The sequence below is a fragment of the Leucoraja erinacea genome, chromosome 10 (assembly GCF_028641065.1).
Source record: "Leucoraja erinacea ecotype New England chromosome 10, Leri_hhj_1, whole genome shotgun sequence".
Taxonomy (NCBI): domain Eukaryota; kingdom Metazoa; phylum Chordata; class Chondrichthyes; order Rajiformes; family Rajidae; genus Leucoraja; species Leucoraja erinaceus.
In genome coordinates, this window is record NC_073386.1 from 24,972,184 (window position 1) to 24,989,552 (window position 17,369).

The 17,369-nt window shown below is 42.2% G+C and overlaps 2 protein-coding genes across 3 annotated transcripts in view; both read right to left on the minus strand.

Annotated features, from left to right (window-relative positions):
- The window catches only part of ipo13b (importin 13b), a 100,408-nt gene extending 92,923 nt beyond the window's left edge, over positions 1–7,485 (minus strand). Inside the window, exon 1 of the mRNA XM_055641720.1 lies at positions 7,052–7,485. Within this exon, the coding sequence (XP_055497695.1) occupies positions 7,052–7,114 (63 nt within the window). The 5' untranslated portion in view covers positions 7,115–7,485. The remainder of the gene's footprint in view (positions 1–7,051) is intronic.
- Positions 7,486–12,591: 5,106 nt separating this feature from the next.
- The window catches only part of armh1 (armadillo like helical domain containing 1), a 34,199-nt gene continuing 29,421 nt past the window's right edge, over positions 12,592–17,369 (minus strand). The window contains exons 10-12 of one of the 2 annotated variants that reach the window (XM_055641732.1): positions 13,938–14,015; positions 13,332–13,413; positions 12,592–13,227 (exon numbers count right to left, since the gene is read on the minus strand). In XM_055641732.1, the coding sequence (XP_055497707.1) occupies positions 13,205–13,227; positions 13,332–13,413; positions 13,938–14,015 (183 nt within the window). In that variant the 3' untranslated portion in view covers positions 12,592–13,204. The remainder of the gene's footprint in view (positions 13,228–13,331; positions 13,414–13,937; positions 14,016–17,369) is intronic. The other variant, XM_055641731.1, reaches the window with a different exon arrangement.

The following is a 17,369-nucleotide window of genomic DNA, read 5'->3' on the forward strand; positions in this document are numbered from 1 at the left end:
CAAGTCAAAAATAGAAACATCTTTTAATTTAAAGCAGTTGGAGAAACATAATCTGCAAACCAATTTGAAAAATAAAGTTAGATATTAAAATTCTACTTGGCAATCCAAGTATGGGAAGAATATAATCAAATACAATGAAGGAGGAAATGGTAAAGAATGTAGTCTTTGGCAATAAATAAGGACTCCAGTAATTACTGATAAGGAAGCAAAAGTGAAGACAATGAAAGAGAGCAAGGCCACAAGACATGCTGAATAAGTGGTAGAAGCAGAATTAGCCCATTTGGCCCATCAAGTCTACGGATGATCTATCTCTTCCCACTAAACCCATTCTCTTGCCTTCTCCCCATAACCCCAGACACCCGTACTAATCAAGAATCTATCTATCTCTGCCTAAAAAATATCCATTAAAGGCCTCCACAGCTTTCTGGAAGCTATTCCCTCTAGTCCTAGACTCTCCCTCTAGTGGAAACATCCTGTCCATATCCACTCTATCCAAGCCTTTCACAATTCGGTATGTTTCAATGAGATCCCCCGTCATTCTACTAAACTCCAGCAAGTACAGGTCCAGTGGCCGTCAAATGCTCATCATATGTTATCATTCTTAGAAACATAGAAAATAGGTGCAGGAATAGGCCATTCGGCCCTTTGACCTATATCAGCATATTCTTATTAACCTCCTCTGGGCCTTCTCCAAAGCCAGCACTTTCTTCCTCAGATATGGTCCCAAGATTGCACATAATACTCCAAATGCAGCCTGACCAGCGCCGTAGAGCCTCAGCATTACATCCCTGTTTTTGGATTCTAGCCCTCTTGAAATAAATGCTAGCATCGCGTTTGCCTTCTTTACTACCGATTCGACTTGCAGATTAGCTTTTTGGGAATCCAGCACCTCCAATTTCGGAAATATTTATGGAAACAATGGGGAATAAAATTAGTCATACTGGTGAACCCTTCAGTAGTTCTGGAAAGTAGAATGAGAGAGGGGAATACAACAGTATTCTAAACTTAATGGAACATACAAGCTTGTAAAACTACATACCAATGAGACATACAAATACTGTGGATTGAGCCTTAAATGTTAATCTGAAGTAGACTACACTGAAGTTCCTGGTAAGGTTTGAATTGTGCAAAGCATATCAGCATACAATGAATGAATGAATAAGTGGCTAGTATTCACATACTAGCCACATACTAGCTCCACCCACAAGTGACAACATGACATACAGTGACAGTTAGGAATGATACATAAAACATTAAATATTAATAATAAAACATCATTGATTGAACATGTGAACTAAATAAAATATTAGAGCAAAAGGAGGCTACAGATTTTTGGTTATTGAGTAGAGCCACTAGTCGTGGAAAAAATCTGTTTTTATGTCTGGCTGTGGCAGTTTTGACAGTCTGGAGTCGCCTTCCAGAGGGAAGTGATTCAAAGAGTTTGTGGCCAGGGTGAGAGGGGTCAGAGATGATCTTACCCACACGCTTCCTGGCCCTTGCAGTGTACAGTTCATCAATGGAGAGGTTGCAGCCAATAACCTTCTCAGCTGATCGGACGATTCGCTGCAGCCTCCGGATGTCGTGCTTGGTGGCTGAGCCAAACCAGATCACGATGGAGAAGGCGAGGACAGACTCTACGACGGCCATATAGAATTGAACCATCATTGCCTGTGGCAGCTTGTACTTCCTCAGCTGCCGCAGGAAGTACATCTTCTGTTGTGCCTTTTTGACTGTGGAGTCGATGGTAGCCCCCCACTTAAGGTCCTTGGAGATGATGGTTCCCAGGAACTTAAAAGACTCCACAGATATGACTGTGGTGTTGTTGATGGTGAGTGAGGTGAGGGGAGGGGGAGCTCTCCTAAAGTCTACTATCAATTCCACTGTCTTACGAGCATTGAGCTCTAGGTTGTTGCGATGGCACCAGGAAGCCAGCTGTGTCACTTTCTGTCTGTAGGCAGTTCTTCTCCATCCTGGATCAGTCCAATCACGGTTGTGTCGTCCGCAAACTTGAGAAGCTTGACAGAGGAGTCAGTGGAGGTGCAGTCATTGGTGTACAGAGAGTAGAGGAGTGGGGAGAGTACGCAGCCTTTCGGTGCTCCAATGCTGAGGGTTTGCGGGTCCGAGATGTGCTTTCCCAGCCTCACATGCTGCTTCCTGTCTGTCAGAAAGCTGATGATCCACCGACAGAGGGGTTCAGGCACAGTCAACTCGGAAAGTTTGGAGTGTAGTAGCTCTGGCACAAAGGTGTTGATTGCAGAGCTAAAATTAACAAACAAAATCCTCGTATAGGTCACCTGTGGGTGTAGGTGCTGGAGGATGAAGTGCAGGCCCAGGTTGACTGCGTCATCCACAGATCTATTGGCGCGATATGCAAACTGCAGAGGGTCCAGCAGGGACCTCTGCAGTCCAGTTTGTGATATTTTTCAGCTTGGCCAGCACAAGCTTTTCAAGGGTCTTCATGACTACAGAGGTCAGTGCGACTGGCCTGTAGTCATTAAGACCAGTAATCCTTGTCTTTTTGGGTGAAGGGACAATAGTGGAGACTTTGAAGCAGGCAGGGACAGTCCAGGTTTGCAGGTACTGATTGAATATGTTTGTGTAGACCAGTGCCAGTTGGTCGGCACAGAGCTTGTGTGCTGAACAACTGTCTAAATGTCAGGCCAAAATAAATAGTAGCATCCATGTTACATATTCTGGTTATAATTGTTTGTAGAGTCATTAACGATTTTGAGATAAAGGGAACAGAGGAAATTATCATGAAGACTTCCAATTTAATATTTAAATATTAGGAAGATGTGTTAGTTTTTGCAATATAATTGTAAGTATTAAAAAGTCAGAGACTGGTTATGCATGAAGTTATGTTGGCTGGAATTGAATTAAATGCAAGCCCCAATAAAATACCAGCTCTTTTCTACAAAGCAAACTAATTTAGAAAGGTCAAAGGATGAGAAAAACAGTCTGAATATTCTTAAAATGATTTGAAAAGGTACAAGCTGCAAAAGTAAAAGTATACCAAAAATATTTGGACCAACTAGAAAAGGTGAATGAAAATGGAATTCTGAGAAGAGCAAAATGATGCAGCAGCTTAATTACTTTGGGACTATTACCAAGTTATTGAGCTACTACCTTTGGCGGAGAAAAAATATTTAGAATACCGTGGATAGATTAATGAAACTATTTACAGTGTGGAGTGACACTCAACAATAAGAGCATGAAGGTGGTTTTGTATTCAACATTTATCTATTTCTTGCTGTATGAAAAGCTGTATTATCCTCACCCGTATTTTAAGATCTCCTTCTGCCCTTATTTTTAACCAGCCCCTGTTCCTTTTGCAGTCTCTCACTTCAGATGTTTCCCATCCAGCTCATAGCATTGACAAAGCTGGATATTTTTCCTGCTATCTTTTTTGTCATTAACACGTTGTGAATAGATAAGGTTCTAGTATTGATCCCTGTAGCATTTCATTAATAACAGACTGTCAAGTTCAAAATGATCTGTTTACTCCAACTATATTTTTTTCTATTACCTTAACATTATATTATTTTAATGTAATAATCTTTTATGCAGCACCTTTCCAAATTACTTCTGAAAATCTAAATACACCACATCTACTGGAATCTATTTATAACAGATCCTTCACCCCAACTCATTCATGCCAACCAAATTGCCTAACAGAGCATCCTCCTTGCCTTCACCTGGTCCATATCCCTCCAAACTGTTCCTATTTATATACCTAGCCAAGTGGCCTTTCAATGTCATGATTGTACCCGCTTCTACCACTTCCACAGGCAGCTTGTTGCATATACATGCCCAGATCCTTTTAGATTCTTTCTCCCTTCATTTTAAAACAATGCCCTCTAGCTCCCTAAACCTGGGGATAAGGCAATGATCATTCACCATATCCGTCCCTCATGATTTTATGTATCTCTATGATAAAGTAAAGTAAAGTATCCTTTATTGTCATTCAGACATTTCAGTCTGAATGAAATTGTATACATTGCAGTCATAACATAGAACATATCTGTTCCCCTCGATCTCATTGTTCAACTCACCATTTGCTATAAATTTGGTTTATCTTAGCAAAATACAAACACTTCACATTTATCTAAATCAAACTCCATTTGCCTTTCTCAGCCTGCTGGCCCAGTTGACCAAGATCATGTTATACCACCAATTTTAGCGTCATCCACAAACTTACTAAACATGCAACCTAGATTCATATCCAAATCGTTAATATAAGTAACACAACGGTGGATCAGCACCAAACCTCTGGCCCACCACTCCTTTCAGACCTCCATTCTGAAAAATCCTTTATCACCAACCACTGTCTCACTCTCGAGAATTTTGCATCCAATTGGCTAACTCCTCTGAATGTCATGTATCGAACTTTCCAGACTAGCCTACCACATAGTATCTCAAAGGCCTTGCCAATCCATGTAGACAATGTCTACTGCTTTCCTTCATCGATCTTCATGGTCATCTCGACAATCACGGTTTCAGCACTGCACCTGGCTATTATTAAAACCTTTAACCTTTGGGTACATGAAAAACCAGAGAACTTTTTTGAAACCCATGATACATATCAGATTGGCTTATTCGCTCTTGTAGAGAAGGAAAGGGGCTTTGGGGTTTCAGGTGCTGATTACTTGCACAGTATACATAGCTTCATGTCTGCATTCTTAGTCATGGTCCCATTATGGTCTATTCACTGAAGGGGGCAGAAAGTAGCCAAAATGGTTGACGCATGCTTTTGAATGAATGAATAAGAATGAATAAGTTTATTGGCCAAGTATTCACATACAAGGAATTTGCCTTGGTGCTCCGCACGCAAGTGACAACATGACATACAGTGACAGGAATGACACATAAAACATTAAACATTAATAATAAAGCATTATTGATTAAATATGTGAAATACCAGAGCAAAGGGAGGCTACAGATTTTTGGTTATTGAGTAGAGCTACTACTCGTGGGAAAAAAGCTGTTTTTATGTCTGGCTGTGGCTTTGACAGTCCGAAGTCGCATTCCAGAGGGAAGTGATTCAAAGAGTTTGTGGCCAGGGCGAGAGGGGTCAGAGATGATCTTACCCGCTCTCTTCATGGCCCTTGCAGTGTACAGTTCGTCAATGGAGGGAAGGTTGCAGCCAATAACCTTCTCAGCTGATCGGACGATTCGCTACAGCCTCCGAATATCGTGCTTGGTGGCTGAGTCAAAGCAGACCACGATGGAGAAGGTGAGGAAAGACTCTACGATGGCCGTATAGAATTGGACCATCATTACCTGTGACAACTTGTGCTTTCTCAGCTGCCGCAGGAAGTACATCCTCTGTTGTGCCTTTTTGACTGTGGAGTCGATGGTGGCCCCCATTTAAGGTCCTTGGGGATGTTGGTTCCCAGGAACTGAAAAGACTCCACAGAGTTTATACTTTGGCAAATTTCCACAATTTCAGGTAGATACAACCATTGCAACAGAACCAGGACTACAAGTGCAGCTAGTTCTGGACCATACACCCACCTTCAGTCCTAAGACTTGAACATTGTCTACTGTACAAGACTTGGTATGGGCACATTTGGAGGACTGTGCACAGATCTGGTCCCCCTGCTATAGGTATGATGTAATTAAACTGGAAAGCGTGCAGAAAACATTTACAAGAATGTTATCAGGTTAGGAAGGTTAGAGATACAAGGAGAGGCTGGAAAGGCTGCCTTTTTTCTCTGGAGTGCAGGAAACTGAGGTGTGACCTTATGGAGGTACCTGTATATAAAATCATGAGGGCCGTAGAACAGGTGAAAAGCCACAGTGCACCCCCCCCCCCCCCCCCCCCCCCCCCCCCCCCCCCCCCCCCGGAGGGGCGTAGGGTTTTAAGGCGAGAGGAGAAAGATTTAAAAGGGACCAGAGGGTGCAACGTTTTCATAGACAAGACTCATACAATTATGACATTTTAAAGACAGTCAGGAACATGGTTAGGAAAGGTCTGGATATGGGCCAGGCACAGGCTATTGGGACTAGATAGGTTAAGCAACTTGATGGGCATGGAAGTGTTCGCCTGAAGGGACTGTTTCCGTGTTGTATTGCTCAATGACAGAGCTTTTGTAGTATCCAGTAGTCTCAGATTATTAATATCACTTGGAGCAAATCACATTTTCTAAAATTGGTTTGTTTGTTGCTGTGAATCTCAGGTGGAAGCTGAGTGGGATCATACATCTGTCACTTCTAATTAAACCTGCTTGAAAAATTTTCAATCGGCCTTAAATGCTCACATTTTTGACTGCTGCTATTATCAAGAATGTGAATATTCTCGATGAAGGGCAGCAGAGCTTCAGTCTGAAGCAATAGTTGCAAAATTACTTAGCTCTGTGCACTGCATCTGTTTAGCACAATCTAGTCCCAAATCACATCTTCACTAGGCTGGCACCCATTTTTACGTATACCTGGTATTGTCCCAACATGACCATCTGAACCCATCATTGAGGTGGGTTAATCCCCGTCTTGATAGTAACAGTAGAGCGAGGGATGTGCCAGGATATATTGTGCCGATGTTTATTTCTGTTGCTGATGGTCCTCAACATCTCATGGGTGCCCAGTTTCGAGATCTTCTTAACACAACTCTTGTGTCTTGTAATTCAACCAATTTTTCAACCAGTTTTCTTTTAAATGCATTCAAAGCTACAAGTTTCCATTCCAACAATAACTCATTAAAATACCTCGTGAAATGTTTTCTGCAAATCCATTTAAATAACATCCACAAATATGCCCTTCACGATCTCTTCAAAAAAAATTCAATTCTGTCAGGCATGACCCACCATTTCCCCAATGGACTGAAAATTTTACGGTAACTTACAAAATAAACGCACAAAAATAAAGATTATTAGCAGGGCAAAATGCAAAATTACCTTGTTACATTTATGACTCTCCACTGATAGCAAACACATTTGCCAGCAAATGGTTTAAATATACCCAGGTTGTTACGGCTCGGCAAGATCACCGATACCAAACTAGAATGACGAAGGGTGCAGCTTTATAAATAAATGAAAATGCCGTATAACTTCACCTTTTCTACATTTGCAACCGAGTAATCCAGATTATCCTCGCTCTCTCCTCTTTCACGATCCATTTTAACCGTTCTGCGAAGGAAGAATATCACTATTGTTGCTCTTTCTCTTCAGTTTAGTAACAGCCCTGTAGAGATGGAGATGGAGGGGGTGGGGAGGGGAAGGGGTTGATGACAGTCGTGATGACCCTGTTCCCCAGCTTTCGCTTCCCTCCACCTCGGGGGTAACAGCTGAAGCAGCCCCTCGGATCTCCTTTGTGTCCGAACCACCTCGCTCACCCGCTTTACGCTAAATTATGTGAAGAGCGATTCATCGTTCGCCTTTAAAAATCACACGCACACACTTAGCGATAACAATGGCGATGCTCGGGAGGCTGCGGCTGCACGGACCGCGTCGGCGTCGCCTCCTCCTCTTCCCCCTCCCGGGATGGTCGCTCACACCGCGGGCCTCCCTCCCTCCCTCCCCCCGCTGACAGCTCCGCGGCTCCTGGCCACGCCAAGACGTCTGCGCAACCGCCGGCTTTCAATTAACCCATTAATTTTCGAATTAACCTGCTTTACTGTATTATTTAACAAAAAGTGTTAAAAAAAAAACTAAAAAATGTTGACGACAGAGTTATGAGCCGCCCTCTGAAACAATGACTCGGTAGCATAGAAATTGCCATGGGCGTTGCTACGGAGAGAGACCGGCCGCCTGAGTGATGGTGTCCTTCACCGGGCCTTCCAGCATTCTGGGTGATGTAGTTCTATAGTGATGAGTCTCCCTATAGTCTGGATGATGTTGCTCTACACTGGGTTTCCATATAGCCGGGTTGATGTAGTTCACATTGGGTCTCCATATAGCAGGGCTGCCAACTCTCATGCATTGAGCGCGAGAATCACGCATTCGGCCAAATTCTCACGCTCTCAAGCTGATCACAAATTTCTCACAGTTCCGGCCATAGAGCAGCTTCAGTTCAATAGTCCCGGGCCGTCGGAGGCGTCGGACACTGGGTAGAAGTGGTGAAAGATAGTGGGGGTGGTTGGAGAAATGCATTTCGTTGTCTCTGTACTGTACACTGACAATGACAATTAAAATTGAATCTGAATCTGAATCTGAATCTGAGAAAGCATCCTGCTTGCCTGCTAGATATTCACTAAATGTAACTGCAGGAAAAATATTCCCGATGTTGGGGGAGTTCAGAACCAGTTTAAAAATAAAGGGTAGGCCAGTTAGGACTGAGATGGGGACAAACTTTCTTCACACAGAAAGTTGTGAATCTGTGGAATTCTCCGCCACAGAAGTCAGTGTAGGCCAAATCACTGAATGTTTTCAACAGAGAGTTACATTTAGCTCTTGGGACTAACGAAATCAAGGGAAATGGGGAAAAAACAGGAAAGAGGTACTGATTTTAGATGAACAGCCATGATCATATTGAATGGAAGTGCTGGCTCGAGGGGCTTGAATGGCCTATTCCTGCACCTATTTTCTATGTTTTTATGCTTGAGTATATGGCAAAACTCGACCACTTGATTTTGAAGCATTCATGCATGGTGGTGGTATAATGTAGTCATAGAGTGTTACAGTGTGAAAACAGGCCCTTCGGCGCAACCTGCCCACACCCGCCAACATGTCCCAGCTACACTACTTGCTTTTTGGTCCATATCCCTCCAAACCTGTCCTATCCATGTATCAGTCGAACTGTTTCTTAAATGTTGGGATAGTCCCAGCCTCAACTACCTCCTCTGGCAGCTTGTTCCATACACCCACCACCCTTTTGTGTGGAAAAGGTTACCCCTTAAAAAGTTACCTCTTAAAAATACTTTGAACAAAAAACATTCAAATCATATTTCTATTACACATGATTCTATAAAACATGATTTTAATACATCAAATTTCAAATAGTCCCTACCGTGGGAGGCGGAACACCCCCCTCCCACACCCTCCCCCCCACTCCCAATCCCTCACTGTTACCCCCAAGGCTACTGATCAGTGATCGCTCAGCCTCCCCACTTTCAAAAACGCTCTGTGGCTCACTGCTAGGTGTGAGCGGGGAACTACAATGTAAAAGTAATTGGGAATGGGGAGCATTGCATCAAAAATTTGCCCTCGGTACATATTAACTGTAATATAATAATGTATGCATGTTGGTAGGTGCAATCAAAACAATTTTTTATCATTGTTGTGTTATGAATACCACAGAAAATATTATTAGTTATGAATAAGGTTAGGCTAAATTACATTCCTTATTACATTCCACAGTAAGGCCAGGCTCTGATCAACAGGCGCAGCACATGAATGATCTTAGTATATTCATGTATGGAGTTCAGATTATAATCAAACACCTGGCCCATGTTGACCAACCTGGGTCTCACTGCACACCTGGCACTACTCCTGACCCTGACTCCAGTTGCATACCTTCTCTCATTCCTGACCCTGAGTCAAGCTTTACACCTGGCCCCCTATTCTACCCTGATCATAGCTGCTTACCTGCTTAGATTCCCAGTGCTGAACACTCTCATTGTCTCAGCTTTGACTGCACACCTAGTACTATTCCAGACCTTGACTCTGGATGCACACTTGGCCTTGCTCCTAGCCCCTCCGCACTGACAATATATGTGGCCCACACATAAAGCCCCATATCTGACTTAATCTATTACGTTCAACTCCATAGGTGCTTATCTAATGCGATAATCTTTTATGGGGGACTTCACAGACCAAATTTTGTATAACAAAATTGTTTTTTTTGTATAACAAAATTTGCTACATCCATTGGCTTCCTTGTTATCTAACATTATTATTAAAACTCTCATCTTGTCCTCTTCCGGGTTGCGTTGTCTTAAACATTTTTATGCTACCTAACTCACCGTTCTCCTCTGTTCCAAATGCACCAAGTTTTGTTCTGATCGGTGGAATATTACAAAAGCTATGAAGGTCTAAAAATCAGCAGATCAGCAGATTGGTCTTCTCGCCTGTCGGTCACCATGAAGGTAACGCCCCTTCCAGCACCCGCTCTCAATCAACGGGGCGAGGAGAATTAAGCCCCGGAGGTCGGGCGTGAGTCCAGAAGTCGGGCGTGAGTCAGTCAGCCCAAAAGCCGTGAGGGTCGAGTCCAGAAGCTGTGAGTGAACTGTGAGTCCAGCGGCCATGGGTGAGTGAACTGTGAGTCCGGAGGCCGTGAGTGAGTGAACTGTGAGTCCAGAAGCCGTGAGTGAGTGAACTGTGAGTCCGGAGGCCGTGAGTCAGTAAACTGTGGGTCCAGAAGCCGCCTAGTGCGCTGACATGGCCCAGAGCGCGGAGCCTGCCCAATTTCTGCAAACTCGAGATCCTGGGGAAGTGAGGAGTGAGAGTAGGGTGATTGAGGGAGCCGGGCGCTGGCATGGCGTGGCTTGGCGCTGGCGGAGCCTGGCGCTGGCGGGGCTCACCACGCCCGTCTACACCCTCCCATCATCCCCCCCCCCCCCCCCCCCACTTCGCACATCCCTCCCCCCCCCCCCCCCCAGCGCCAGGCCATAGCAGAAATGTTAGTGCATTTAAAAGACTTGGATAGGCAAGGGCAATGGATTATGTGCAGGTACATAAATTATTGTCTTGGCATCATGTTCAGCACGGACATTATGGGCCTGTTCTTGTGCTGTACTGTTGTATATTCTACCATGTTTAGATCAATTAAATCGATGCGGCCTCGTTTACAATGGCGAGACCAAGCACAGCCTTGGCGACACCTTTTTGTATTGTATTCAAATTTATTGTCATTGTCTCAATTTGAGACAACAAAATGAATTTCCCTTACAGGCAGTATCATTAAAAAAAAAATCATTAAAAAAAATAATAAATAATAAATAAATAATAAAACATATTAAAAATAAAATTGAAATTGAATTTTTAAAAAAGCACAAACACAGAAAGTCCATGACACAACATAACATAAATGGCACCAAGGTGAGGATGGCACCATAGTCCAGCCAGCCTCCCCTCCGTGTTCATCCGTGGTCGGGGCCTTCCGAGCACCCGCAGTCGCCGCCCCGAGTGGCCCGATGTTCAGGCCCTCACGCCGGGCTGGTGGAACGCCGACGCCGAGGGGGGAACAGTACAGTTTTGTCGAACATAGAACAGTACAGCACTATAACAGGCCCATAATGTCCGTGCTGAGCTTAATGCCAAGACTATCATTTATGTATCTGCACATAATCCATTTCGCTACATTCACTGCATATCCATATGCCTATCCAAGTCTTTTAAATGCCACTAACATATCTGCTTCAACAACCACTCCTGGCAGTTCATTCCAGGCACTCAGAACTTGTCCCTCACATTGCCTTTAAATTTTGCCCTCCTCACCCTGTATTTGATTTTTTCTTCTTGGGAAAAGGATTCTGTCTATCCTATCAATGCCTCTCATTATTTTATATATTTCTATCGTCTCTCCACACCATTCAGCATTCCAGAGTAAATAATCCAAGTCTGTCCAACCTCTCCCTGTAGTTAATACATCCTAATCCAGGCATTTTTCTGATAAACTTCCTGTCTACCCTTTCCAAAGCCTTCACATCCTTCCTGTATTGGGGCAACCAGAACTGCAAGCAATACTCCAAATATGACCTACCCAAAGACCTATAAAGCCACATTATGACTAACAGATTATTGCATTCACCGCTCTAACCTATTAAAGTAAACATACCATATGCCTTTTTTACCACCTTATCTACTTGTTGCCACTTTCACCCAGGCTACTTGTTAAGCGCTTGGACCCTAAGATCCCTTTGTACACAAGACTGTTAAGGTTCATGCCATTAATTGTATATTTTCCACTTGCCATTTAGAACAGAGACGAGGAACCACTTTTTCACGCAGAGAGTTGTGAGGCTGTGGAATTCTCTGCCGGACGGTGGAAGCCGGTTATCTGGATACTTTCAAAAGAGAGCTAGGTAGAAATTGATAATAAGGGATAGAGACTTTGCACGAGGCAGGGTGGGAGGAGATGTAGTCCAGATAACGGTGGGAGTCGGTGGGTTTGTAGTTGATGTCAGTCAATGGCCTGTTCCCTGTGATGGGACAGAGAGATCAAGAAAGGGGAGAGGGGTGTGAGACATAATAAAATACTTTAGTTTAGTTTAGAGGTACGGCACGGATACAGAGAATGACATGAAGATTGAGAAGCTAATCAAATACAAACATAAAATATTGCCGATTTGGAAGCTCTACCATCATTTAAGGGAAAATAAACATTTGTGATCAGTTATGAAGGTTTTCAAGAGAGAGGTAGATTTAGTTCTTAGGGCTACAGGAATCAAGGGATATGGGGGAAAATCCGGAACAGGGTACTGATTTTGGATGATCAGACATGATCATATTGAATGGCGATGTTGGTTCGAAGGGCCGAATGGCTTACTCCTGCACCTATTTTCTATGTTTCTATGTAAACGTCCAGCAAAAAAAACACAGCACAGGAGCCTCAGCAAATTGCTGTGGACCTAACATCCAAGGCCTCATCCCATTAATGTCATCCTTGTGGTGAGCTCATCAGGGATAGAGAGGAAGTCAACATTTTCTGGAAGGAGCACCATGAAGACCTCCTCAACCATGACTCTGTGCTTGAAGCAAGCACCTGACTGATGGAGTACAACCTATTGCACTTAACTTGCCATTTTGCATGACAAAAGCATTTCCACTGGCAGTATTAATTTGAAGGATTAGAAACCATGGATGAATTGTTTGTTTTTGTTGATGTCAAATGATTCGGCTGAATTGAGAGTCAATGTTCACCAAAAATTGAACAATTTTATTAGCAGATTGAAATGTAGGAATCACATTTTGTTTTGTCAATCTAGAACATATATTTGCACGTTTTGCCAAAATAGAAACACACAATTAATAGATATTGAATTTTGCTAATTCTGTAGATGTAGAAAGGTGGAATTAGACCATTAATTAACTTACACTTTGTCAATATCAGTTCAAGAGCTATAGCTTGATCGATGATTGTGCATTTCATTGTCATTGAAATTAAGTTATATCACATTTTATGCTGGAACAGATCTTAAAATAATCCAAGCTGTACTTCTTTGTCTCCGATGTTTATTTGAAAAGATAATTTTCTGAGAACAATTTTACATTGACATGTTTTATTTAAAAATAGCTTCATCTTGTTGTGCTGCCACAGACAGCTTGGTTTATTCTGCTGCTGCTTCAATTGCTAGGGGTAAAATATAACATGTTATTTTAAAGCAATTATTTTACTGATAAACATGCAACTTCAATTTTCAGCATTTCTAAAGCAGAAAATTAACATTGCCTTACATCCTGGAATATTGACTTTGTTGTTAACCAAAACACCAGCTTGGATCGAGTCCATTTTCAAGTACAGATTCTCAGGATTTCTCTGTATTAGTTTGGAAAGTAGACAATTAGAAAATGCAAAGCAACGCTCACATTATGGCTACTTATTCCTACTGTTCTATAAGGTATATTTCTGTATTTTCAAGAGTTATATAGCAATGAAGCCTCTATTTTTTAAATTTTAAATAGTTCCTTAAATACTGTATATTGAATGGCATACAGCACTGTAAAATCTAATATGTGATATTCTCATATTGAAGCCTCTCAAAATTAATGTATTTTTTAAAAGGTTATCGTAACTGCACGTATAAGAATATGCTAATTTGTCTTGTTATTCTAACGGACATCAAGTTGACTGTCCCTGATCTTTCACCAATTTAGCAATAGTTAGGCAGTCAGATGATTCACTACAAATATTATTTTGAAAGCAGTTTCTGTTTATAAAACAATTAGTTCACAAGGTGCAAATAAGTTTTTATATATTTTAGAAAAGCATAACTACAGAAAAATGATGGCAAAAAATAATCTGTTTCTATCATGTTAATATAATGATAATTAAAATATTACCATATACAACTCATAAAATGATTCTCCAATGGCGTGTCGTACATGTTCTTCTACAACCGGAAATGTATGAATCAGGTACTGAAAATAAGATGTACAGGTTTTCTTGTGCAAACATAGTTAATATTCATAAATTATTTAAAAACTATGTGATGGAAGCACCGCTCGATCATGCTTCAATGGAGGGTCATACATCTAAAATAGTTATTTTTAAAATAAAATATTCATAAAACAAATATCAATTTGTTGCATTCTTAAGAGCATCCATTTTGTTGTGGCTGTTCTACTATGGGATTTAACTTATTGCAGTTAGTTTTTGGTTTCACTACTTCAGAAATTAATTGCATTCGAAATTCCTTAGGCATTTTGAACCTGGAATGGACTGTACAGCTGAGGAACAAAGTTAATTATAATTCAGAACATCCTTCAAACAACTAATTTGCCACTTGAAATTCCAATGTTCTTTATTCAAGATCACGTATGCAGTAGGCTATTCATTCGTCAGAGGATGGTGAATCTGTGGAACTCATTGGTACAGACTGCTGTCGATGCCAGGTCAATGGGATTTTTTTTAAGTTGGAGATAGACAGATTGACAGGGATTATGGGGAAAAGGGGTTGAGAGGGAAAGTTTGATCAGCTATGATTGAATGGCGGAGTAGACTTGATGGGACGACTGGCCTAATGTTGCTCCTATAATTTATGAATTTATTCAGCTCCTAACACCTGCTGTCCTATTCAATAAAATCATGGCTGATCTTTTGCCACAGTATCCTTTTAATCTGTATTCATATATTTCCTTAATTCTCCAAAAATCTATCAATGATTGTATTAAAGTCAACAACATCTCTTATTTTTCCAAACCAGAATGATTGAGCCACCTCAATCTTTCCTAAAATAACAAATACCCCATCACAGGAATCAAATTGGTAAAGTTTGGTTGCACTCTCTCTGCTCCAAGTACACCCTTCCTTAGACGGAAGATCAGATCTGTATGGAATATATTGAAAGTGCTGTCTCACCACAGCCCAAAATACACCTACTCTAGTACCAAGATCCCTTGCAATAAAACCTAAAATTGCTTGCTGTATGTGCATATAAACCTTCAGTGATTCATGTTTCAAGGATATCAGGGTCCCTCAAAACACCAACACTTTTCAATCTCTCACCTTTTAAAAAGCATTTTCCTTTTCTTTTTTTTAACTAACTAAGATGGATAACCTCCTCCATGGGCAATAGATTTGCCCATCTATACCAATCCAATTAGCCCACATTGCTCTATGCCTTTCCTATTTAAATATCCATCTAAATGTCTCCTAAACATATTAATTGTATTGATTGCACCACCTTCTCTGGCTTGGCACACTAGACTTCAACCACTCTCTGAATAACAAAGCCCACCCCTCAGATCCCCGTTAAAACTCCTCCACTCACCTTAAACTTATGTCCTCTTGCTTTTGATACCCCTACATGGGAAGCAGATTTGACTATCTCTTAAATCTTTAATTAGTTACCCACCTCATGATTTTTAAGGTTATAGATTGTTTACACATAAGACACTGTGCAATTCAAATCTATTCATAAACTATGAGCCTAAAGGCTGGCCGTGGCTCAATGACACCACCAGAGCCTTAAGAAGAGAATGCAGAAAATCAGAGGTACAAATCCGATAAGCTTCAAATTTCCTTTGAATTCCTGAAAAACAATCTTCACAAATACCAGGATGCAGTAAAATCTGCAAGAACAAAATACTTTTCTGCCCTTATATCCAAAAACATTCATAACTCCAAGGTCCTTTTTAGTACCATCACCTCTATCATGTCCTGCACCCAGCGCCAGCTTAACTGGGTCCACTGCTAAGTGCGAGAAACTTACTACATTTTTCACCAGCAAAGTTAAGAACATCAGAACGAATATTTCCCCTCCCATCCATGACCTGGCTGTCTCATTGATCTATTCTTCAAAATTAAGACTGTTTCCAACCCGTTACTCTACCCTCCCTTGTAAAACTGGTCACCACAATGAAACATACTACCTTCCCCCTCGACACTGTCCCCTCTGCCCTTTCTGAAGGATGTCATCACAATAACCGGTCCCAGCATTCTCGCCATCTTCAACAGTTCTCTGGCCACTGGCACTGTTCCTACCTGCTTCAAGCATGCGGTGGTCCAGCCCCTCCTGAAAAAAACCTAACCTCGACCCCACCTTGCCAAGCAACTACAGACCTATTTCAAAACTGCCTTTCCTTTCAAAAGCTCTTGAAAAAGTAATTTTGTCAACATGGCTTACCTTCACCAAAATACTATCTTGGAAACTTTCCAATCACGTTTCAGGGCCCACCACAGCACAGTCTGCCTTGTTGAAGGTACATAATGACCTACTGCTCACCGTTCACTCCGGCAACTGTGCAATCCTGCTCCTTCTCGACCTCAGCGCAGCATTTGATATTGTCCACTACACCATCCTAATTGACTGTCTCCGGTACGGGGTTGGTATTGATAGCACTGCCCTGAGCTGGCATACCTCAAAGGTAGGAGTTTCTCTACTAACATAGGCAACTCTTTCTCCTCCCCAGCTAGCCTCTCCTGTGGGGTTCCACAAGGTTCCATCCTTGGCCCCATTCTCTTCTCCCTGTATATGACATATTATTTGGCAGATAAAGTCAATGTCCAATATTACAAGCTTTACATTCTAAAGATTCGGAATTACGTAAATTTACCTTTACTGTCAAGCTCCACCTAGGCAATAGACAATAGGAGCAGGAGTAGGCCATTTGGCCCTTCGAGCCAGCACTGCCATTCAATGTGATCATGGCTGATCATCCCCAATCAGTACCCCGTTACTGCCTTCTCCCCATATCCCGACTCCGCAATTTTTAAGAGCCCTATCTAGCTCTCTCTTGAAAGCATCCAGAGAACCTGCCTCCACCGCCGTCTGAGGCAGAGAATTCCACAGGCTCACCACTCTCTGTGAGGAAAAAGTGTGGCCCTTGGTTCAGGACTCCCCAACATCGGGAACATGTTTCCTGCCTCTAGCGGGTCCAAGCCCTTAACAACCTTATACGTTTCAATTAGATCTCCTCTCATCCTTCTAAACTCCAGAGTGTACAAGCCCAGCTGCTCCATTCTGCCAGCATATGACACACTCGCCATCCTAGGAATTAACCTTGTAAACCTACGCTGCACTCCCTCAATAGCAAGAATGTCCTTCCTCAAATTAGGGGACTAAAACTGCACACAATACTCCAGGTGTGGTCTCACTAGGGCTCTGTACAACTGCAGAAGGACCTCTTTGCTCCTCTATTCAATTCCTCTTGTTATAAAGGCCAACATGCCATTCGCTTTCTTCACTGCCTGCTGTACCTGCATGCTTACTTTCATAGACTGATGTACAAGGACCCCCAGATCACGTTGTACTTCCCCTTTTCCCAACTTGA